Below are 25,317 nucleotides of genomic sequence, written 5' to 3' on the forward strand. Positions count from 1 at the left end.
TCGAGTTAAGAAGCTACTTTAAGTATTGGAACTGGAATAAGGTGTTTGCGCACAGCTCAGCAGAGCCAATGTTGCCTAACCAAATATGAAGTCATAATTTGCGTATAGCAGTTTAGTGGCAAGCTTAGGGGACGGATGAAACCGTAAGCAATGCGGTAAAAGCTGTTTACTGGGGGACGAAAAGAGCGTAGAACCTCGGTGTTGACGGTAGGTAACCAAAAGAATGGATCGACGAGAGAGCGTTGAACAGCCCAGGTATAATGAATTTTTCATATTTGGCACGTACAACTCTTATTGAATAAGTCCCTGGAATTACTCATTTTTAAGTGTAGCATTAGCACTCTATCCTAAGCGAATCTTGCTGTGCTTATTTAAATATTGTCCAATATACCTCTGAAACGACATGGCAACTATATTAAAAGTTATTAACCTTAATAATAATAGTACCTTGATTTCCGTTAATTGTTTACGATTGTTGTTATTTGGTAGTAATTTTTTTTCAACGCCGAGATATGAACGAGCATGGCGGAATAACTTTGTTTTATCCGAAACCACCAATCGGAGAGACTCGACACGTTAAGAAGTTTCACATTTGGCTTGATAAGCGTCGGGCATCAAGAGCGGGCTACCCATCCCGTGAGGTTGCAAGGAAGGGTTACTGAACCAACCAGTTTGCGTATGCTGCTTCAATGTCGAGCAGAATTCGAGCCTCTTGTTGTCTCAGCACCGTCTAATCGCGATGTAGATATTTGGAGCGTGCCCAAACCGGGAACCTTTGCGGATACGGGGCTCTCATTTCTGCGACAACAGCACATCAAGTGGCGAATTATCGCTCATCGCCGTTAATAATAAGTGTGTCTACCGCAAGTTAGAAGATCTGTCAGTACCGTAGGGGCCATGTTCGGCTCTTGCAAACCGTAAATAGTCTCAAGCTTTTGTAAAGCTTATGTTAGCTTTTCTAGGTTATTCACTGTTGAAAGCGCAGTTGTATTGTATACAGAAAGAAACCTATCTTCGAGCTCAGAGATGCTTCGGCAATCGCAGCTTTAGGGTAGGCTGCTTGAAGCGCCCGTAAAACCTACCATCTACCACTAGGAAGTAAGCGTGGACTCTGAAAGGCGTTCGCTTCACGAACGACAATATCCGAAGATACCCGGCCAGGTTAAGTCGGAACTGCCCGGAGTCTCTCCACGAAAGGCATCATCGAAAACTAGGGTCTGCAGCAGTTTCTCTAGGGAATCCAGTCGAGCAGCGTCGTTCATAACAGCTTGAACCGTTCGTCCGACCAATGCTAATATCTCAGACAAAAAGTTGTTAAAGAACTCGCTTCCCAATTGAGACAACGGCGCAGTACGAGAGAAGCGCGAGACGTGAAAATACGGTGCCCGCAAGATAAGTACAATTCGCGCAGTAGAGTTGGCCGAGTGTGACCGATTTATAGCGCAGCGCAGAGTTCGAAAGGACCAGTGTTATACGATCAAAGACGAAGCTGCAATCAACTGTTATTAAAGCTTTGTAGGCAAACTTGTTATACGCATTACGGAAGTACGTTTACGTGCCGTACAGAAAGATGCGAAATAATTTCCCCACGCAAAACGATCCTTAAGACGCCTTATATAAAGTCATATAGAGCTCAAGTGGTATGACCACATCCAAAAATAGCGTATTGGTTAGGTTGGATCAGCATGTCACGCGTCGAATGCTGTTCACCAGGATTTTTGCAATTGTCTCACGTCTGATTCAATAAGGAGATGAAAAACCGTTTTTCAAGTCAGAATTCAATCAATTTCTCCAAGTTATTATGCAGGACTAGAATTGAGCACTCAAGGGGATATCACAAGCTGAATTACCGTCGGTACCTTTAGAGCATAGATTATCTTATACTAATCCATGAAATAAATCTAGTTGGAATACGCATAGCTAGTTTTGTCGTTAGGCTCAATGGAGATGCGTAAAATTGTATATATTTCTTCAAAAATTGCTTGCTTTGCATTTTTTTTTCTGATTATCTCCCATACTTACCTAATATTCCGGCAGGGAGAGCGAAAAACGATATGCCCATAAGCGCACAGCAAGATGCTATCAGCTTTCCAGGCCACGTGATGGGCACAGTATCTCCGTAACCTACTGTACAAAGTGTAATCACACCCCACCAGAGAGCGTCCGCGAAATTGCCAAACTTTATTTTGTTCACGTCTTTCTCAGCGAGGTAGACCAAGAACGAGCTAAATATTAATCCTGAAACGAACATAAACGGGATATAGGTGAGAGATGCTACCCATACATTTTAACCTTCACGCAGTAGATCCTGCATGTGCAATCAACTTTTGGTGTCAGTGATATGAAAAGCTAATGATCCAATAAGATGATTAGGTTGTTATCATGCAGTGCGGGTAATTTTTAATGGGTGACATGACTATTTATAGAGAGGTGATCTTCGGAAGAGTCCATTTTGCGAGAGAGTATATCGATGAAGTGGTTTATAGTTGTTTTTTTCTTTGCAAGCGTAAGGTGTGATAGTTATTTGGGTAAAATTATATGACTCTTTAGCTAAAAAATCAAGTTTTTCCTGGGTAAGTCGAAACTATAACCAGCGATCTTTTAATCTTTAACAGGAGTATAACATTGTGCTAGCATTGTGAATGTCAAAAACTAGACCACCAAGATTTTAATGTACGCTGTAGAAGAACAGTTAATGAAAGCTTATATCCACCTATATGTCTGCTATAAAGCGTTATGAGATAGCAAGCGTACTGAACACAGTCGTTTTGTGTTTGATTCTAACTTGTGGATCCGATTAGAATATCTGCAATGGGACATTAACTGGAAGAGCAAATATAACAACAGTAAGCACTTCGTCGAAAACATCCGTGTCAGCGATCCATTTTGGGCTCTTGCTTTTTTGTGAACTTGGAAATATAAGCCGTTATTTTCTTTTTCCTTCCGCCTACTCCTCTACTTCTTCGAAGGTATGTTTTTGTTTTGTTTGTTAACAAATTTATATCTATTACTTCCTTCTGTTTAGTTGTCATTATTCTATAGCAGATTATACCAACTTGGCATTTAGTGTCGCCGAAACACGTGTGCCTCCACCATATCCTCAAGCAAGCATTGTAGTTCAGGGATGTTATTTTTGAAGTATCAGAGCCTTTGAAATCAGATTTTCTCGCACTCCTTTTATTCTCCCGTTACTTGGAAACTTACAATCTATGCCTGCTGTATTGCTGAGCAGCGTTTTATACGTCCTCGTTTTCGCCAGTAGTAACGCATCGCACAACAATTCAACAATAACGCCAGTACATCACTATATCCACAGCATATGCACTTCCTCAACTTTTATTGAAGCAATGCGTCAAATGAGCTAGCTTTGCGGAAATTTGTGACCTCAGGTTAGGCAATCGTTGTGGGTAAAGGAAAGTGCAGGGATGTTGCGAAACACTACCACAAACGATACCAGTATTCAGCAATGTAAATGCTTTTTACGTACAATTGTCTCCCATGAAGCTAAGAGGGGCTGAAGAACTATACCAAAAAATATTTAATTATTAATTTGTGTAGTAGCTCTGACAAACTGGTTACTTAGATACACTTTTAAGAATATATACAAAAAATAGAGACAGCAAGATAAATAGCCATCTGTTGTTTTATGTCATACATACGATCCAGTGCAAAAAACAAAGCACAGATTTTCTTGTATTGACCGACAGCACTATTTTAAATCGAATACATATAAAGATTAAAGTAAATATTTTCGCTTGACAAAGCCTTAGCGATTGCTACAGAGGCTCGAGAGAGGGCGTCTTTTGATTAAAAGCTTGGGACACAAACAATAGCAAAAAGAAGTATTTTGTAGTTGTCTGGCACTGTCAAGTAAACATGTGTCCTTTAGATGTGGCTCAAATTGTACAAAACGAATGCTCGTCTTCATCTATATTTTCTTCGGTTGCAATTTATGAAAGACTCATTATTGGTCAGACTTACAACCAACCACCTAAAGACTTCTGCCTTAAAGGCTGTGTTATAGCTAAATCCAAGTCGAATTCCTATTCCTGAGTAGTGATATTCCATTCTCCACTTAAGTAGTATCTTCTCGACCGCCATGTTTTCCCTTTTTGTTTTCGAACTAACCAGGTCTTTCTTCAATGAGCTTTCGTCAGTCTTTGACAGTTTTCGCCAGTCTTCGACTCTGACGTCCTTCATCGATTTCCTTTCATCGTGTCTCAAGGTTTTGATCGACTTTGGAATTTTCATACGGTTTTTGTCAGTATTCTTTCACTGATTCTCGGAAGTGGTCTTACGCGATAATCCCCGTTGTCGGTTGGTCCTTCTATGCCACATATCCGATCCCAAATATATCGCACTTTGAATCACTAGTTCCCGAGTAGTCTGGCGCCTTTACTGCGCGTGGTTCAGTTTCCTCTGATGATCTCTGCTAGACCTCATTGTGTGATTCACTTGTTTCACTAACTTTCATAACTTGTGTGGTTCGATTTCTATGTGGTACTTTCACTGGACTTTGGAGTTCTCACATTGTATAATCCGGTTTTCTTCAACAATTTTCCGTGCCGTCATATGCCGTCTTTTTTAGTCATACTCATGTGATCCTTCCTTACCGCAACGATTTTCGATTTTACAAGCGCTTGTAATCATGTGTTTCGGAGGCTTCACCATATGATTTCTTTTCTTGTAAGGCTTCTAACCTCACGGGGATACGTAACACCGTTACCTAGCTAGCGACGACGGATCGTGAATTGCCACTAAACTAAAAAGGAATTTCAAATGGCTCAAACAAAAACGTAATCCATATTTGCTTCCACTGGACACGTAATAAGTGTATTGTGAAATTAATAAGATTTTCTGATAAGAGCTAATGGAAGCATTTCAACGAAAAAACAGAAGCATAGCTGAAATTATAATTTCCAGGATGTTTTGAAGAAAGTGTAACTATCTGTCAAGGATTCTCTCAACATTTAATAAATTGTTCTATATATCACGAAAAAAAAGTGTAGTTTCTGCAACTAAAAGTCGCCAGTCTTTGCAAAATTCCGTCGCAAAATTGTTTTTGATATATATGTATATTTGTATTAGATATATATATTTGCCGGCGAAATTGTTCCTTTGAAAGCTGGCCCTGATATTTAATTCTTACTTTGCGAGATGATAAAGCATCTTTCTGGAGAACAGCTGGTGCGGCAAATTGTGCAAGCCATCATCTTTGCGTCAAATATGAATTAAAGATCTATTTTAGGCCGGTGGCATTTGGGGTCACGTTATGTTGTTTTGACGACCCCTCGAGAGACTGGATGTGAAAAATCCAAATTGCCACGATCTGTAGATAACTGCGGTTTGTTTGCTGCAATCGTAATAGACTTCTTTAATAGTTTTCCTCATAGTCATTGAGATGTCGTACTCGGGATATTTCATCAAAACCTTCTCAAGAAGAGTCTTGGAAACACATTCATCAGTGAAGCGAATTAAATTATACCTGAATAATAATAATCTCTGAGCCGTTCGTATCCCTAAAAGCTTGCAATATCGCCTCAGCAAAAAACAAGAACGTACAAGCTTACTTTTTTAGAGACGTGAGAAAGTTCTCTAGGTTTGTACCTGCACTCTTAAAGGATAATTGTAACGTTAAAGTAAATTCTTGCCATAGACCTGATTCAAAATGTCTGACATCTATGTAGTCTTAATAAGGTTGATTTCGAATAAAGTAAATACTCATTTATGACCCCTGAGGAGTTTTTGCAGAGATTTAAACGGCTCATCAAACCTCTTAAGAAGTCTTAGAGGTTAATTTCATTTAGTGGCAGAAGCTAGCAAAATAAGTTTGTTGGTTCCACAGTGTATCTTAAATGTGTTCTATGGCCAGTATGGCTTGCAACGAGCTAAATCCATTATTCAGCGATACGCTGCCGTGATTACGGCGGGCGATAGCAGTATTTTTGTGATTCTCAATATTTCCTTTGAGTACTGATGTTTTCACTTTAAGGAACCCGCTTCCTTTCGGCGATTACCTGGGACATCAAGTGGTTCCTTATTTTCACTCTCGCTTTTATTTCACACGGTCCTGTTCTTTCTGATGATCTCATGGGGCGCCTTGTGATTTCTTTCGCATACGCGTTCTGAGCTTTACGTGACGCTGCTTCCGCGGCTTTTAATGGTCAAATCACTGCTTAATACCGTGGTGGCACTACATGGTTATTCTAAGTTGGTGACTTCCACGCGTGCTTACGTCTGTCTGTCACGGTATTTACGCAAGGCCTTAACTGGCAGCTATCGGTGATTATAAGCCTAAATTCGGCACTTTAGTATCCCTAAGTATCTTCCACCTTATCTTTCTTCTGCTGTCTCCTCCTACAGAAGTTCACCCCCGACCTCTTCAAACGATGTCCCTGTCGGTTCGGGTTTGAGCATTTTTTGAGCATCGCCTGATAACCGATTCTTCTTCGTCAGTTGCCGCTGCTTTTACATGCCCACAGCCAACTTATTATGACTCAATCATGTGATCCTTATCGTTTTTACTGACTATATATATATATGATCGTCACGAATATCCAGTTTGATGCTCTATTTGCTGGTGTTCCTTAACTTCGCCTGTACCTAGCCGCCTCTTGAATATGCGCAGTAGTAAATAATCGCGCGCTTTGTCTAATCGCATCCAACCATGACTTCGTATGCACCATCATTGTAGTACATGTCGCCTCGGAACCTAGCCCTCCTAAGCGAATGCTGCCCTTTTTCTCTGAACAGTGGCGCCCATCCATCTTTTTTGGTCGCCAGACACGAGCAGCTTCGATCGCACCGTTCATTCCAACTGTTGATTGTTCTAGCTTGGACGTCCCATAGTTGCCTGCGGAATGCTGTCCTGAAATAGCATTCGACTCATACACTTCCTGTCATGAACAATATTGTCATCAATTCAAAAGTTTATGCTTTAACCACGCATCGTCATACAATTTTTCTATCAGTAGATACTATTTAAGGACGACAGAGACCAACAGGGTTCGATTTCGGGGCGTAGACGCGTTTCGTTTTGTGATAGAGGACAGTTATCTAAAATAGTGCCTAACACATAAATTACAAAAAAAGCTCAGACCATCCTAAATAGATGCTATGTTTTGTTGCGGATTTCTTTTTAGTTCACAAACCATAAGAAATGTTTGCTCGATTATTCTCTTTAGATTCTATACGTTGTCCAAGTATCCGTTTAAATATCACAAACCTCTCAACAGACGGCACATACTACATATTTTTTTAGGTGATATTAGCCCTACGTTAAAGAGAGTTACAAAATTCCTATTGGTATATTGTCTATTAAATACACTTTCCCGCAAACATTTACCAAAGTTATTTTGTAATCTCAGGTCATCTATCAAACATGGTCCGCCACAACATTTTTCAAACAACTCGATTTCTGGCTTTACGTTTTTCACCTTCACACCAAAAAAAAAAACCAAAACACCAGGTAAACTTGTATTATACGGCTGAGAAAATTTGTAACGATATTGTTTAGGTCTAAATGCCAATAATAAGCACCAATATTTTTTATAAGGATTCCAGCTAGTTTCGTTTCAGAATTCGTAATAACCTTTCTTTGAGCATACTTAAAGGACCCTTCCACGCCACATTAAACAAAAGGGTTGATTCTGAAGACGCATCCGGCTTGCTGCATTAGCTGAACACCCTTAAATTGAAGAAGGTTAGCCTCCGAACACTCTGAACCTTCCCAATCCTTATATAATAAGCATGCAGCTAATCATTTTTTATTGTTTAAAACCATTAGAAAGTTCTTATGGAATAGCCCGTCTCATCATAAACCCGAAAATCAAACAATCAACAAATCCGCCATCTTAATTTTTCTAGCTCGATTGTCAGATCTGGTGTCATTGGATTAGGAAATCATAGTTATCGAAACGTACATCGTTTTTAGAAGCCATCATCTGTTACCTAACGACTTGTTGTCATCTAGCGGCTGTTGCTACGTGTCTTCGGATTAGCTTTTGCCGAATGTGTCTAGTTTGTGACTCACGTTATTTAAATATGAAATAAATGGTAAATATGATTTACAATTGTGCTAAATGTTAAGAACGGCCTTTGCAAGATCTCACTATAGATTAACGATGGAAATTTGTGGAATCACGGCGTATGCCTTATATCAATTCGTTAATTAAAGTTAGAAGTTAGCGGAAGGATATCGTCGACGGACGTCAAGTATCCTCTAACCTTCATAACAATCATTCATCTTTATAATATATGCAAATGTCACAAATCTAGCATTTATTCGGAGGCCGTCCTTGAGGATATATACACTAGTCTAGCCAGTTGTTGTTGTCGTTTGAACTCAACTCTCCTAGAGGAAATTGACCCGCCGAGAAAATACTACACGGGGTGGGGAGTGGGAGTCATTGCGTATGATGTGTCGTTCCATCTACGCCGACGTCGAAAATAGGTCTATGCTCAACTAATAACGTCACACATATACTGTCCTTTTTTTTCCGGAGCCGGTTACACCACAAGGGTTAAATATCAGAGCTTCGCGTGCTGAAAAACAATACGATCAGGATCGCTGGAATTTACTTCGAACAAACCGCTCTTTCCACAGATGCCAGTATGTGTGCGAGACTTTTACACTCAAAAGGCGCGCATGTAATGAAACGCTTCACGTTCCATGACTTAATTCAAAGCTGAGAACTTACCTTTGTTCTTATGTAAAGTAACGTTTGTTTGATACTTGTCATCATATTATTGTCTTACTTTGAGAAACTCAAACTGCCGTAGTCGTGTACCCATAATAGTTCAATGGGAACATGCTTGCCTACCAAATATAGAAACGCGCATTGGTTTGCGTTCAATTCTGGGCGCAGGTACATTTCATTTCGTGTCGTGAAGGCAGCTGTCTGAGGCAGTACCTAACGGGTTAGGAATACGACGTGAAACTATTTGAAGCCATCTCGTCTCGGTAATGGCTGGCGGCAGTAGCGAGGCTGGTATCATAAGCCAGCTTGTCATAATCTGTGTGTGTTCAAATTACACATCTTCGCAAATGGTTTGTTCGGAAGTCTTTCTCATAAGAAAGTATTATCTATAGCGAGACGATCGTGGCCGTGGTTTTAGTCATAGTCAGACTGTTCATTGGAAAAAAATATGCTTTCTGTGACACAAAATGCTGCCTTGTGCCAGCAACGCCGGACGGATACGCGAAAGTGGTGTATATACAAGGCCCTCGTAAATAACCCCAATCCAAAGTTATGAGTTACTTCGGGCCGAAAGTCGACTAGAATGAATACCTTTTACTTGTTCTGCTCCTGCGATACGTGCTATGGTGTTGACGAAGCAGTCTATTATCAAACACGCATGCTACGATTCTTTTGACTACACATATTTTGTAGAAGGTGCATGATCCGAGGGGATTTCTTTCTGACCACTTGGAATCTTTAGAATAGAATCTTGGAATAGATATTCATACATCAGCAGAGGACTGTGGCAGCAGAGTTTCTCAAACCAGCATTTGGTGCAATATGGAAGTATACATGTCGCCACAGCAAAACACAGCGTCCTCCATAATCTTTGCCTTTATACTGTGGATACCAACACATTTCAATATATTTCATCTAAACTACCCTTAAAGCTAAACTTTTATTAATCAAATGCATAAAAGCAACTGACTCAAATGAGTAATTTGTTTTATATAGAAATGTTTTTCATTAGAATCGGTTTGATAAGACTTTACTTGTCATAGCCGAAACATCATTAGGCTCGGTGTGAATCGCGAGCTGTTTTTCAGCGGTTGGCATAGGTTCATAACTTAGGTCATGGCCCCTTTTACTTTCCTTAAACTTCGTTTATCAATATTTGATGTTCAATTTCAGTGATCCTAATGTATTTGGTTTGATCAAAGAATCCTTGGTGGTCATCAATGATGTCGCATGATAAATCTAACGTAGAAAGGAAAAAAAACAAACAAAACAAAAGAATAATGGACTCCGTTGTGCTGTTTAGCAAAATATATGGTCAGTAGATCTAGAAGGTCGATGAACCGACAAAGTAAAGGCAACGTTATATTAAGATATGACGAAGAGAGATGTGAGATTGATCAAGTCAAAGAAAAAATAAACCCGGGAGTAACCCTCTTTAACCATCAGTTTTGTTATAGCACCTACTTGCGCATTGCTAATGACTGTAACAGCTGTAGTAGAAATATTGGTAGCATGAAAAGGAGGTTAGCTTGGCAGGAAGAGCAATGAAAAAAAAGAGAACTGAACGAGAGGAAAAATAAGGCCCAAGTAAAGATCTGCTGAATAATTTAATGGATTATGCTTTGTCGTCATTGGCGTGGCCCAGACAACAAAACGGAGCAACCAGTGACAAAGGGTAAGAAATAGCGATGGCACTCGCTTTGACACGGAGATTTGACGGAAGGCACTGGTGATATCAAGGTGGCGTTAGTGGCATCAACAGAACCAATAACGTCCAAGAAGCAAACAGGAGTAGCAACGTCGACACGGCGTCAGAAACTTATTTAAATCAATGCTAGCTTCTATAGAAACGGGAGTCAAGAATGTTAGGCCAAAACGATGCTGGCCGAAGTGGATTAAATAATTCAATTGAGTTTAATTATCGTCGGGATTTATGCGGCCGCAGCGGTCATTGGCTGCCTGGGATCAACAACACGAGATTAACGGGACTGATTGAAGGCAAAGTGCTACCAGCTTGTTTTGACACCTGGCTGGTATAGTAGCCAGAAAGAGAGAACTAGACGGCCCACATATGGTATACATATATAATTGCTGCAGGTTAGATTAGCTTATCCGTAGTTGATAAACGCAGTTAAGATGGCGTATAGAAAAAGAACTGTTGAGATCGGTCAACAAAGCATTTACCGCGAAGCTTGAATGCCGACAACGGGGACAACATTAAGTAATTTCTATCCCCGTTTATACAACTTTGTCCAGCAAATAACGGATTTGATCTGGAATTTGTTTCATGAAGTCGAAGGCTATCTCAGACAAAAAAATGGGAAGTAACAGATTAGCACATTCAGTGTCAGAACTGTGCAAAGAAAAAAGTCGGTTCAGACTTGAGGTAAACATAGTTCACTGGTAAAGAGAACCATAAGCATGTAACAGACTTTTTTTTTAGTTATTTGATGCATATAATTGCTTCAAGTATTGCCTCCGGTGCTGACTTTTAACGCATGAAACAAAGACTGTCAAGGCCCGATCTCAAGCCTGGGCAACCTCATGCGTTCCTAAAGTTAGTGCACTGCACTATTACGGGAACACATGATGATATACACTCCAGAGACAAATAATATGCCACGTTCTCGCGCCTGTAGTTAATTTCTGTGTAAGGCCATTCAGATGGTGTTCGAACGAGACAGCGTTTTATTGGGATATAGTAATATTTGACAAGCAGAACTTTTAAAGCGCTTCGTGGAATTTTCGGGTAAACCATCCTTTTATGCATTTCGGGGGCCAAGAAATCGACTTTGTTTGGTATTTTTATGCAATTTATTACACTTTTTTCAATACCATCAGCACATCTATAATAATTATAATATTTAACTTCAATACCCTATGAATAAGTTCTGTTTATATTTAGCGTACCCAATAGCTCAGTGAAGCCGGCATATATATATATATATATATATATATATATATATATATAGCACATACATATATAGCGGCACCTTCGTTAGTAATATTAGCGAAATTTTCTTTCGTTAATTATTACTTTTCATTCTTTTTGAGCAGTGGCAAATAATCGCATCAGCATACTGGCTCCGATTGTAAATATATCCGTTACATCCTATGGGAGCAGCGAATGCTAACTAGTGAAGAGTTCATCGGAACTTGTTATGTTTACATGAATGCAGATGATCCTTTTTATAGCTTAAGCTCCTCGTGCGGGTTCGTATCGAACAAGTTCAGCCAGTAGAAACGCCGTACATATTATTAGACATACACGAACAAAGAAGAACCTGGTTGTAATATGCAAAAGACGGACTGTGGCTTACCGTATAGAGTGTCTACACGCACAATGCGCGTCACGTTTCTGCAGCTATGGAAATAAAGCTTATAGAAATATAAACGAGATTGTTTCGTATAATCTATTTGCGTTTATCACAAAATTACTGATGTAGCAAATTCGGAATTAGGTTCGTTTGACTTTGAGGATGACACTGTACCTTTGCGGCTTCGAGTGGACCGCAAACAGCATCCTATGATTTCATTAGCGATTAAGTCGTAGACTTTTGTTTGCGTTCGTTCTTCTTATGCTCTATGCAGCTCAATGTGTTGTCCGTGGAAACTCGCCTTTTTGGGTTTCGCCTCCAACATTTTTTCTATGCGTCTGCGCCTATTTCCGAGAGTTGACGCACTGTTGTTATTCCTCGAAAGGAAGCGCTTGAGGCTTCAGCTTCAGGCCGCCAGATAACTAATCACGTCACTCATCAGTGTGGTAAGGTGATGGTTGAGAGACAGAGCTACTAAGTTTGCTATGTAAGATGAAATAAATAACAAATTATACAGTTGGCGACCATTTACCTTAAGCGTGCTGTAAACGAATAATGTAATCGGCAAGGAAATAGTACAGGCCAATGAGAGGGTACCTTACCTAAATTGCGCAAAATAAACTTTGTTCGATTGTTTGTTGTAGCATATATACGCTGATTCGCTTATTTTAGACCTAGAAAAAAGCCAGTTCCTTGTAGAAAAAAATCATTAAACTCACTATAATAATAATAAGAAGAAAGGCAATAACGGTCAGATCGACATTACGTTTGTCATTGTATTATTACTGCCACACTAGTTACGATGATTTCGGGCCTGGAGGGATGGCACAGATCTCTCGTTATCATTAGCTTGAATGCGCCATAACACCACCAGATAATTGTAACTACAGTGTAGCGTCAAGTTGAGCGAGATTTGAACCGCAAGCTCCTGGCTTTATCTACTTAGGTTACTGCGCGAGGAGTCATTTTTAGTATGTACATACATACTGCAGAACACGGCTGTAATTGACTTGGTTGCCTACTCATCATCGGTTTATCAGAAATACAAAAAACTTCTTGCTGGCTTTATTGCATTACTGTATTGATTAACTTAACCAAAGGTTCCTCGCTTATTTCTCGTACTATACCGAAAAGGAGAAAAAAAGCTTTTACTGGCAGGAAAGTCGTTAGGTCTGCTTTTACTAAAACAAACTTTCTATATGTCGGAATCTGGCTGCTGACCCAACGCAAGAAGCTCGTAAAAAATATATAAGATATATCAATATACAATCGTCCTTCGAAATGTAAATTTAAACTTTAACCAGCCAATAATAGGCGGTCATTGTCACCAGTGATTTTTTGAATTTTTACTAAAAATATGTAAATGTTCTTGTACAACTCGTTTCTAATGCCATACATTATTATTATTATTATTATTATTACCAAATTTTCCGCAAAATAGCTTATTTCATAGGGCAATATTGCCCATGTAACAATAAAGTGTCGGTTAGGACAGCGTAACGATGAAGCACCATTGAGGTCGCGGGTTCTAGTAGATAAAGCCGCTGTTTTCCGTAGGTTATAGAACAAATTGCATATCTTAATGTGATTCCTGCATTTGGTCTTGAAGAAAGATCGTCCACTGGATGCACTAGCGAAGAAGTTTGAATAGTGATACACTTCATTCTAGGCTAGAACAGTGCACAATATATCGAGTTTTTTCCCCAAATAACAACTACGTGAGCTCCGAAACACATCACAGTCACCGTGATTAGAAAATATTATTCCGCTTTTTCGTGGTTAAAATTGGCTAGTCAGTATGGGATCTTATTACAACGAGAGCTTGGCGCACCTTTTAACGATGAACTCTGGTGTACAAATATCATTCCATTGGTTTACTCTCCTACTAGGTGCACACTTCAGTTTATACGATAGAGCTGAAGTATTACTTTAAGGAGGCCTGCATAATATCCTCCAGTGGGATGACGTATAGGGTAATCCTAGAGACGCGTCAAGATTAGGCGAGGGTATGTACATGAACAGGTTGACTAGTTTCAGGTTTTCCCGATTCATAGTAAACGAATTAATGCTTGCAAACTTGAATCCTCTTTCGAACTTCCCTTCCTTTCCATTACCCCATCGTCAATTGTAGCGACACTTCTCCGGAAAACATTTTTTAGGACCCTGAGTACCTTCAGTGGCGCCCCTTCTCATGTCAGCTTTGTTAGTACGATTATCCTCTTCCCGAAGTCCAACGCACCCGTAAAATCACCAAAGACGGAATACAAAGTTTTGCTTGAACAATGAAACGTCCGTTTAATTTCATCCGTCCAATTTCACAGACCGTCATCGATAATTGAGAGTGGCGGAATCTATTCGTTCGGTAATGCATTACGGTATTCCTATAGGCCCCATACGATAATGTATGACAAGAGTTTGCAAATATAGCTCTATTTTGCAATTCCTCACTGTAATTTCGGATAATTTGGGCCCATCTTCTTCTTAGGAGTAACAACTATTTTTTATTCTCTCTAGCCTACGAAATTCTTAATCGTTGGTCCAGTTATGTGCAAATACAAAATAAATCAAATATATAAAAAATAATATAATTATATATATGTAATACGTATATAGTGATATATAGTCCAAAATAGATTCCACCTGACCCGCCTGCTTCCTTATCGGGCAGTTTGTGAATAGCACCGATGACGTTATTTACTCGACGCCTTAACCAAGTAGTAGTAAGATACGTCGATTAGCATCGAACTGCTTTACTTCAGTATCTCTCGGAAGTGAACCAGGAGGCTTTAGTTTGATTGGATAACTTGGCTTTGTAGGCTTCGAGTGCCACACACACCCACACAAGAACTCGAGAGCTTCTTCTGGGACTTTAAGCACCCGTTTCCTTTCGAACGTCAAAACTTCAATTTTGTACGTTTGAGGCACTTTTTTTTTAATTTTCATAATGAACAGGCCGAGTTATGGGTAGTTTGCCTGGTTCCCTTGCCTGAAGCAAAACGTGAACAATTTATGTTTTATCATAATTCAGGGGATCGAGGTCGTTTCGGGACCACACACTGTTTTAACGACGTCGTCAGAGACCTATTCCAGAACCTACCTTAAAGCGATCAGTATATGAGAAGATGGCAGTAGTTGCTTTTGAACATTTTTTAGGCTCTAATTTTCTGCTTTCTAGTTATCGTTTCCGAGGTAGCTTCCTTTCCAACAAGAACCTGCCATTTCAGTAATCCTATTTCTTTAGTCTCAAATTTACAGCATCAAGGTCAATTTTTCTGTTAAGGTATTGGTAAATTTTGTTATAGATAAACGTGCATACATTGCGGTAACGTTGACCCTGTTACTATCGACAAGTGCGCAACCTAATTCCAAAAGTTCTTGAGTCACCACCTTAAGATGACTAGAAATTGCCTCGACACGGCACAAAAAACAGCGACGCCACAGCTTGCGTAACTAGTAGTATCGATACGAGTAACAGGGCAACAAGCTTTGGCACTTCGAAAGCTGTACGGACGACGTTCCTGCCGCTGGAGTTCTCGCACATCCGACAACACAAAATTGTAACAATCCTTTCGAGTGCCTCATCTCGATACCGGTCCTCGCTACTTTTGCCGTAATATTAGTTAGTTTTCTTTCCGTAAAGAAGTACGGACCTTGCAACCCAAAAAAGCTGATATTCGTCGCGCACTATTTTTTGAGCAGGTTTCTGCTGAGCCTGGTACCGTAGATTAAGATCAGTAACGCCTATTGACCAGTGCATGGTGGCTATACAATGTATTAATCGTATCGACAATCCGCTCCAGACAACGAACGGGTTGTGCTAGAGCGGAACCGTTACATCTCTTTTAGAATTCGAGCACTATAACGACAGGTATAGCAGTGTGGTCTCCTTTTCTTTAAGTGGGTGTGCAAACTTTGCAACGCTTACTAAAAATTGGCATTTATGGAAATTCATACAATAATCATAAGCGACAGGAAAGTTCACATGCATAAGTATTAAGTGTTTACTAGAAAAATCTTTAGCCTTTTTTAAAAAAAATTAACAGGATTAGGTAAGGTATTGAGCTCCTCTTCGACTGGTAGAAAGATTCGTGCTTTGTTTTAATCATCAGGGCTCTGCTAATGAACTGTGTTTTCGGAATGTTTTGTCCTTTAGCTCCGATAGACTTATTATTATTATTATTCACATTGCTTATTTATTATATTTTATTACTCATTTTAGTTTGAGTACGCTTTGCGCATGCCACATTTAAAATTCAGTCTACCCAACGGAACCTACGGGGCGTCAATGACCATCGCGTTCGAGCGTTGCGTATTTAAAAAGCCTGTAAGTCTTTAAAGCTATAATTCGACAATTGGGTGACACGGCGTTTCAGTCAACGGCCAGAAGAGCGTGTACTACTCAATTATCACCAAGAAGTAGAAAGACCTACAGTTCTAGGCTTTTTTGAGGGCCTAAGGAGTCGATGCTTATCAGCTGCAACAAGCCACACCTTGTTGGGTCCCGGTTCCAAGCCCAACATCAAATCATCAACTGCCAGACCTACGACGTCAGTATGATTTCTACGAAAAAACGATCTTGCTTGGGTTGCAATGTTTTTTAGCGCTTAACGTCTTCAGCCTTCCCCCGAGTAACAAAGGATGAAAGCATCTTCCATATTAACTGCGATAGTTATTGCTTTTTTCCTAGAGTTTAAAAATAACCGGATTACGGCGTTGAACCCCGTCTAACCATACTGCAGATAACACGAGGTAGAATTAATGCTGTGCGAGCTATGATCGGCGCAATGCGAACCGTATGACATAGCCTACCTGCCGGTATAAATATCACATATTTGTCGAACTGAATAAAAAATTGCTATGATACCAACGAAACAAATACGTTAAATGAGTATCTACGAATGAATTATAGCGCCTCAATTTTACATCTAGGCTTGACGTACATTTCCGCATGAAGCTGTTATATACTTCGTTGCATTTGAGTTTCATTTATTTTTGCCATTTAAAACTCATATTTACAGGCTGGTTATGAGAATCTCTTATAACACACGAGCCACACGAGCCAAAAACTTCTAACAGTGAATTTTCCTGTTGCTCGCAGTGAACAAAGGTAAGAGTTTACAACAGTAATATAGCTTACCAAGTAGTTTAGTCGAATTCAATACTAAGACACCTTAGCTTACGAACACCTTAGCTACTGAAAATTATGTCGACCAGAGCTCTGGCAAAAAAAACGGTTCCAGATAAAAGATAGGGGCGGTGGTTAGATAAATATAACAATGGAGGAACGCATTCATATTGAACGCATCACCACGAGAATAATAGATCCAGTCAAAGCTTCTCCTCTCTCATAAAAAATGATGGATCATTTGTTATCCGCAGCTTTTATGTTAGTTTATACGTGCGAGGCAAAAGCGTTTCAAGTTGCACACTTTCAATCGATAAACCTTCCGATAGCGGCATATTTTCAACATCAACATTTAACCTATTGAAGGAACGTACGTCTAAATATAAAGTTCCGTTGACTGACGCAACTCGTCAATAGAAATCGCGAAACTAAAGGTTGATGGGGCGAGTTTAAGAGCTCTAAAGTCCTTCTTATACAGGAAGACCGCAGCTCGGTTAACACGGTTCTAGGATCATATGATATCGTTATCTGATACAGCGGCAAGAGATAATTATCCTCTTAGTCTTAGAAGTGTTAAAACAAACTGGTAGCGTAATTCAAACAGACGCATGGAATCAGACATATACACACACATATTTGTGATGCAGGAAAAGGTATTACCCAACGCCTGAATGATCCTGCTTGTATGTAAGAACCTTGTTAGAATTGCTATCAAGAGCATGTTGTCTTCATAGCCTTTCTATAAAAACCATCGTCCCAACCATGTATTCACCAATGGCGAAATCAATCCTGATCGTTTGATCATTCTTATGGCTGATCCCACACGATCCGTACAGGACCCAGTTTGTTACAAGTTTCCTTAGCATTTGGCGGTCTAAATGAATTACATAAATCGAATTACACAACATAAATCGAATGCATCCGCAATACATACATTGAATTCCAGTCATCAGGATTTTTAAAGCCTCTAATAGGAACTTGTTAAGTACACGCATACTACTCATGTGTACGTAACAGAATTCTATGACCTTTATGACTAACGAACAGTTGTTAGAAGCCTACTTATGTAATTAATCAAAAGCCACCTGTGATGCTTCTAACCTTTTTTCGTTGCTTGAATTAAAAATTACTTAAAAGCAGTGATTTATGAGCTCGCTTCTTGAGTAACGCTATCAACTACCTATGATCGAAGGTAAATTGTTTTATTATATACAGAAGTGCAGAAAAGAAGCACTCTCATCACGAACGGCTCATGACACACAATTTTTTTAGTAAACGATCTTGAATAGAGCCTAGCAGTGATGAACCTAAAAGTCAGGAAGGAATTACATAGTGGTTTGCAAATGCTCTGATTGTTAGGATACATCATGCAAGTTGAGGAGGAAAGAGAACAAGCTCGCGCCGGGTGTCAACTAACGTACGCAGCTGAAAACAGAATGAGTGTTGTTGTAAAAAACATAAGCGGGGACAAAATACAAGCTGTCAAAGTCAGAAACTAAATCCAACTGAAAATTGCATCTCAAACTTAGCATCGAGGTGTGCTATCGATAATTGCGGTCTAGCACCCTAGTAGCCACTTTCACTGAAAATAGCTCATTAAGTTGAAACCGCACAAAAGTTACGTATAGTTAATTGTAGGCACAATGAGATCGGTCAATAAAAGTGCGCCTTCACGACAATACGACTGCCCTTGTATGGTGCAAGACCTACGATTTAAAGGGCCTTTTTCCGTACTCTATACATCGGTGGCGCCATTATTGAATCTGCTTTTGTAAAAACAAACACTATCAGTCATAAAAATAATCTTTGTCATAAAGCAACATATATAAAGAGACATATAAAAAAAATTCCCTTATGGGGCAAGTAGATGCTCAGTATTTAATATTCGAATAGTGAGTGCCGAACATAGTAATACGTACCTTGGTGGCCTGGCAGGTAATATTTAATATACCGTATGTACTCTTGTCATACTCGAGATATTCGTATTCTCTATCATCGCCGAATTCTCAAATTTAACTTGAAGTTACCATTGTTATATAAAAAAAAAAGGAAAAAAAAACGATTCTAAATTTGGATCCTTTCTTCTACGTTTAAATTCAATGTTAGTATATATATTAAGTTGAAGGAAAAATAATAGCTGTTTGTTTTCTTGTACCTGTCTTCCCACACTTCGCCACACCATTTGTAACTTAATTACGTAATAGACTAGATTTTATGCCGAGCGCAGACTTTAAAGATAAGAGTTTTAAGGGAAAGAGGAATGCATTTTGGACACTTTCCCTAATTAACTATTTGGCGGAGCCTTCCTTCATGACAATGCCCGGCCGTATAGGACAAAGATAACATTTTTTCACATAGGAGTAACTGCTTCTAATATATAAAGTGATTCTAGGAAGCTTGATTTTCCCGGCCATGGCCTATTATAAAGTTCCCACTCAGACCCTTATGTCTGCCACCGAAATGATAATTCTAAATAGAAAAACCACGTGTACAAGATTAATTGATCATATGAAATATTCATTAACTTAGTTAAATGTTTAATCATTTTTAGTACGTACTTCTCATCATTCCAGAAGAAAGAATTGAACCCCAAAAATTTATTAGTTTATTATACAACAATCCGTGCAAGGGCTGCAACATTTTTCTACTAAAGGCACCTTTCATGAAGAACAATTACCAATATGCATCAAGTGCATGAATCATCAGAAGTAACATGATCAAATACTGTAAATTAATAGCAGGCATATTAGAAGCTAAGCGCGGTGCCTACAAGCTTGTGTGTCTTGTCATGTCACAATGGCTTTTTTATATCATACTTTTAGAAGAAAAATTAACACGTATATATAGTTAGGCGCAAAAATTTTCGATGTTTGTTGAAACTAAGACAATAATTGCTACGTACACACAGGTCTTTTATGTCATGTCAGAAAAGCATGATCTTTCGCAGGTGTTAAAAACAGTAAGAGACTATATGGAAAGTCAAAACAGGACCAACTTCTGACAAGCTTATAGGCATTGTCAAACGCTAACAACCACGCTGAAGGCCAGGCTAGTAACACATTGATCCATGTTAAAGAATGAAAAACATTTTGTAACGGCCACTACGCCTACCTGCTATATCGGTAAGTTTGTAAATCTACCATATGTATCACCGCCCTCCTTTACTATGCTATGCTCGCATATGAATAGCTTGTTGCACTTACATATTTCACGCATATTTTAGATATTCAGCTTTATATGCTTTTGTACGTACAGCTACCGGATATATATAGAGGCTTATAAATACACGCCCTCAATATGTCGGTGTATGTAAACGAAATAATACAAAGGCATTATTACGTCGCCTCCCTGGGTTGGGTTACGCTATGCGCCGAACGCTGCTGCCCCTGATGTCGGTACTACGAGTGCCACTGCACGCGATCCTTGCTGTACCTACAGTGCTGCTCCCTGTTATTTTCTCATTACGAAAAAAAATCCTGTTTATTTACCTAAAGTTCCAGGACAATCGTACTCGCGTCGCGCATTGCTCAGCATGTATAAGTAAACAAACAACTCTGTCTAAGTGATACCGACGCCCACATGATTTGTCTTTAATAATGACCACCCCTCCTCCCTTTCACCTCTTTATATGAAATGATGGCACAGTGTCAAACCTGTGTACTAGCAACAGCAAGAGCCGCAGTAGAATAGTATCGTAGAGACGACAGCCCAATAGACACACTTCCGCGCTTGACGATCCACATTAAATTTTCCTGTCCAAGTGCTCGCTCTTTGCCCACCCCCTACTTTTTTATTATTACTTTATACTTTAGGAAATATAGAGGACTGGCCGACAAAATAAGTTACTTATAAAGCTAATGCTGGTCAAATGAACTCGTTCTGACGATTTCTTAAGCAACTGTCAAGAAGTTCTGAAAAATTCATATTGGAAAGTCGCATTTAAAGTCCACAAAATAGATATTACATAGAAATTAAATAGATTTTTTTTTCTAATTTTCATCGAAATTGTTAGAGAACAAAAAGTATGTCGGAAATTGGAGAATTGATTTATTAGAATGGGAAGTACGAAAACAGTTTTGTAAAGGACAAGGATAATAGTTATAAAAGCGTTTTAACAGGAAAGTGAGGTTGTTTTGTAAAAAAAAAAAAGTATTCATAATTTAGTTCTCTACCCACTGTACGTGTACCATTGATTTGAATTGTAGTCGTTCTCTTTACGATAACCCCATGCAAATATACCACGCTTTCTTCTGTTTCCTAAACAGCTCATAGGTATAGAATTTGATATAAGATAACAATTTAGGGTTTTTCGTTTTTCCTTGCGATTTAAGGATGTAATTATGATTTTCTTTATTTCTGTAAAGTTTTCAATCGTATCGCTGAGAAGGTTGAAGAGTAGGCGAGTTGAAATGGCGGAGTGGGACAAGTGTAACAACATATCGAGATTACAAGAATGGGAATTTAACGCGAGAACGGGAATAACTGTGATTGGATAAGTGGTTGAGATCAGCTGAAGTTTCAGATTGGCCCAGAACTTTAAACGTACAGATGGAACGAAGTTTGTTCAAGGTTATAACGGTCATTTTAAAGTCGAGGGTAGTTACTTCTTCAAATAACAAGATATATGCTTTGCAGTAACTGACCAATGAGAAGAGGAGGTTGAGGAAATAGGTTCAGAAGAAGCAAGGAAGTCGTTACAGCGTTTCAATGAAATAATGTGATTATTGGCCACAGGGTAACCGCGATGAAACTAAAGCTTACGTCAGATGTGACTAATCACTTGAACAGGATAATTAGATTACTGCACTAATGTAAAGGGGTCACTGAACTAAAGTGACTGAATCAGGCTCATAATCATTAATAATCCACACTGGATTATCGATACCCTATAGTAAGTAGTCCGTATAGCCCCATGGTGCTAACAGTGATGACCGCCCATGGTCTAGTAAACTGTGCTGTGTCGCTACAAGGGCTTAGAACGAGTGTAAGCTTCTTGCGAGGGCATATTCCAAAATAAGACCCTTTACAACCCACCTGAAGATTGGCTACATGCAGCAAAAGCTATACCTCGACTCGAATTATTTTAATGCCGAAATAGACCCAGCTGTAAAGCTGGGCATCGATAATATAAATGGCTTTCCCGATAAACACTGATATCGTGCCCAATCAGCACATCGACCCCGATTGGCAAGCGATCAGTGAGCAGAAAGACATTAACAAGGCTGACTTCTTAATAACGAACATGATCCACGCTATTTCAGGCTTGTAATCCATTAAAGCAAGGATCCAGTTCGGATAAGAAGCGAGCGCGTTAAGAATATTTTTGTGCTAATCCAGTGCTGGACGGCGCTGTTAATGAGTGCCTTCAAAGGGTCGCCTTGCCTGCTCAGTATTCAGAAGGCATAGTCCTAGTTACTTGATGAAGCAAGAGAAGATATTTTTCAACCAGATGACATGGCATCGCAAATAAGGGTATGTGTTACCTACGGCCAGCATGTCTAGTGACCACAAGACTAACTCGGTTTCTGGGGGTCGCCGGCGTTATTCCGGAGGAACGACACGGCTTTCGACGCCACCGATTAAACATGGCGGCGTGCAAGCGCCTACTGGTTCAATAGAATCAAGAACTTATTGGTTGAATTGGCGCGCACCCTATTTACCGCATTTGTAGACCTTAAGGCGGCTTTCGGTTCGGTGCTAAGGGACGTCGTTCCAAGGTTTTTGCCATAACAAGAAATATTCACAAAAATCTTGAAGCTTATAATGGCTATTTTTCGGGAAAAACTAAATACAGATCGACGACGCCATGGCTGAGCTTTCACAAATGACAGGTCTTGCATAAAGGGGTAACTTCACTTTTCTACTGTTCTCAGCCTTTCTCAGGGATCTACCAGCAAGAGTCAGAAGGCCCAGAAGTTTTGTAAAAATATTCTATTATGTTATCTATGGAAATAAGCATTTCCAAGCCCAGCAAGCATTAGTTAGATGGCATATAATCTCCGTAGAGCTTGGCTTAACCGTGAATCTAACGAAATTGAAACGATGAGGTTTAAAAAAATATGGCAAACTGCTTAACAAGGCGTTCTCTTGATCGCTATTTTCCGTCATGCAACGATGGAAGATTCTGTCGCATTTTACAGAGAGGTGCAAAACAGCGGTGGTGATGTCTACTATCAGGAATCTCTATCTTCTCGTCTAAGCAGAAGGATTCGTAGAGCTACATTAAACAATGCATATGTATGGATAAATTTCGCTAAACTACATCAGGGATATAAATTAGTATAGTGAGATAGCAGCAACAGGATTAATCTCAATGGATTCCAGTTAAATCACTGTAAGGATACAGATCTGCATTCGAATTATATAGGGTGGATATAATCGAATTAAATTTGTTTATATTGAAACAAGATGATGAAATAACCTTAAAAGGTTAACATGGTGAGTAAACCACGATAGTTGCAACAGTGTAATTATTAGTAAGCTACAATAGTTATGTTAAATCCAATATGAAACCGTCAATTAGCTAGTTAAATATAGTATATGTCATATCCATTACGTGTGCTCAAATATATAATTGTGTTGGGTGAACGTAGAAATTTAATGGTTGAAAATTTAAAAATTGATGCTTTTAGTACCTGTAACGCATGACGTCGCACGGCACCACAGGCATATTTTACTACATCTCGTATAGACACAGCGCCTGACAAGTGAAAGCTCAGCATACCATATAAGACGTTGTGAAACCCATATACTGTAAAACGTGTGAATACGTGTCAGTTAGGTCTTTGGTTACAAAAGCTAGGAATGATCTTCATCATCTTCCTTTTAAATGTACGAACGAGCACCAAATAAGCAGAATTAGCGGGAAGTTCAAATCTGCGCCTTAGGTCTTCTACAAGTAGCAACATATCGCTTAGAATATATACGTATATGTCCAATGATGAACGCTGCTTTTTCATGGCGCGTTATAGGTATGCAGGTTTTCCTACACTACCTGGATTTCGTACGAAGCTACCAACGCCATCTTTCTTCCAAGCGGCACTAGCGCCGTTCGCACGGCCTAGAGAAAATTTTTATACCCGCGTTCGCAACCTTGACATGCACTGTAGATGGTCGGCAAACAGCTTCGCTGTTTGTAGATAAAGTTGCATTTATATACTGAAGCTAGTCAAGTACTTCCGTACAATCCGTTCTGCAGCAAGATGGCCTCTGTGTTGTCCACGCTGATCACCAGTCCCGCCTTGTATACGTATAGCGAAAGCTTAAAAATAAAATTGACTCCTTCCAATGGTGATAATACTGTCGGGATACCGAAACGGATTTACATGTTTCGTTAGATCTTAAATACGCAGATGTAGATAATTCAGCATAAGTGAAAAAGAGCAGTGGACCCACATTATAGTCCTGTACTACGCCCATTGGCCAACCAGGTAAATTAAATCGACAAAAAAAAAATGGGCGCGGAGTAAAGTTTATGGGCTTGTTTAGTATAAACTACAATAAGTTTAAACCAAGCAGGTCTTGGAGTTTAACTTTAGTACACCTGTTTTATTACCATACTATATGTACCATACTATATTTGTTATTCCTATAGTCCGTTCGAGTTATTCTATTCCCCCAGTAGTTCATCCCCACTGTGGCACGGGCGTTGGTCCTTTGATGAGGTTTTCGCGCTACAAAATTGCAATGCCCTCTGTATAACACACATACAGCAAATGCTATCGAGCACAATTTTCTTACTGTTATCAATCTAACGTAAGGGATTTCAGACTATTCGACCTGGACGAAAGATTTCAATCCGAATTGTTGCGGGCCTGCCATAGTCAGTACCGTCGAGATAATAGCGTTGCCTCAATTCATGACCCTATCATAGTAATTTCATGACACTGCGTCGATGATCTCATTATCTCACCGCCACTGTTCACTGAAAAAGTGCTCCGTGTTTCGCGTCTGCTACCGTAGCTGGTGATCATCCGATAATCCAATAATAAATATAATATCCTTATCATAATACCACTGTGCTACAGTTGATCTCTGATACTTTTGCATTTATTCCTCAATTTCAAGGACAAGTATGTTTTAATACTTGAATTTCCATTACGAGTAAATCATCTGAAAAATCGGGGAAGTAAGGATATTTTTGACATATTGTTAGCCGTTATTCGGACAAAACGCT

General features: G+C 39.4%; 1 protein-coding gene across 1 annotated transcript in view; it reads right to left on the reverse strand.

Annotated features, from left to right (window-relative positions):
- Positions 1-25,317, reverse strand: part of LOC111244958 (potassium voltage-gated channel subfamily KQT member 1-like) — a 220,344-nt gene that overhangs the window by 38,949 nt on the left and 156,078 nt on the right. The window contains exon 4 of the mRNA XM_086981089.1: positions 2,023-2,238. Coding sequence (XP_086837215.1) covers positions 2,023-2,238 — 216 coding nt within the window. The remainder of the gene's footprint in view (positions 1-2,022; positions 2,239-25,317) is intronic.

Source organism: Varroa destructor, unplaced genomic scaffold (genome assembly GCF_002443255.2).
Source record: "Varroa destructor unplaced genomic scaffold, Vdes_3.0 BEIS01000002.1, whole genome shotgun sequence".
NCBI classification, from domain to species: domain Eukaryota; kingdom Metazoa; phylum Arthropoda; class Arachnida; order Mesostigmata; family Varroidae; genus Varroa; species Varroa destructor.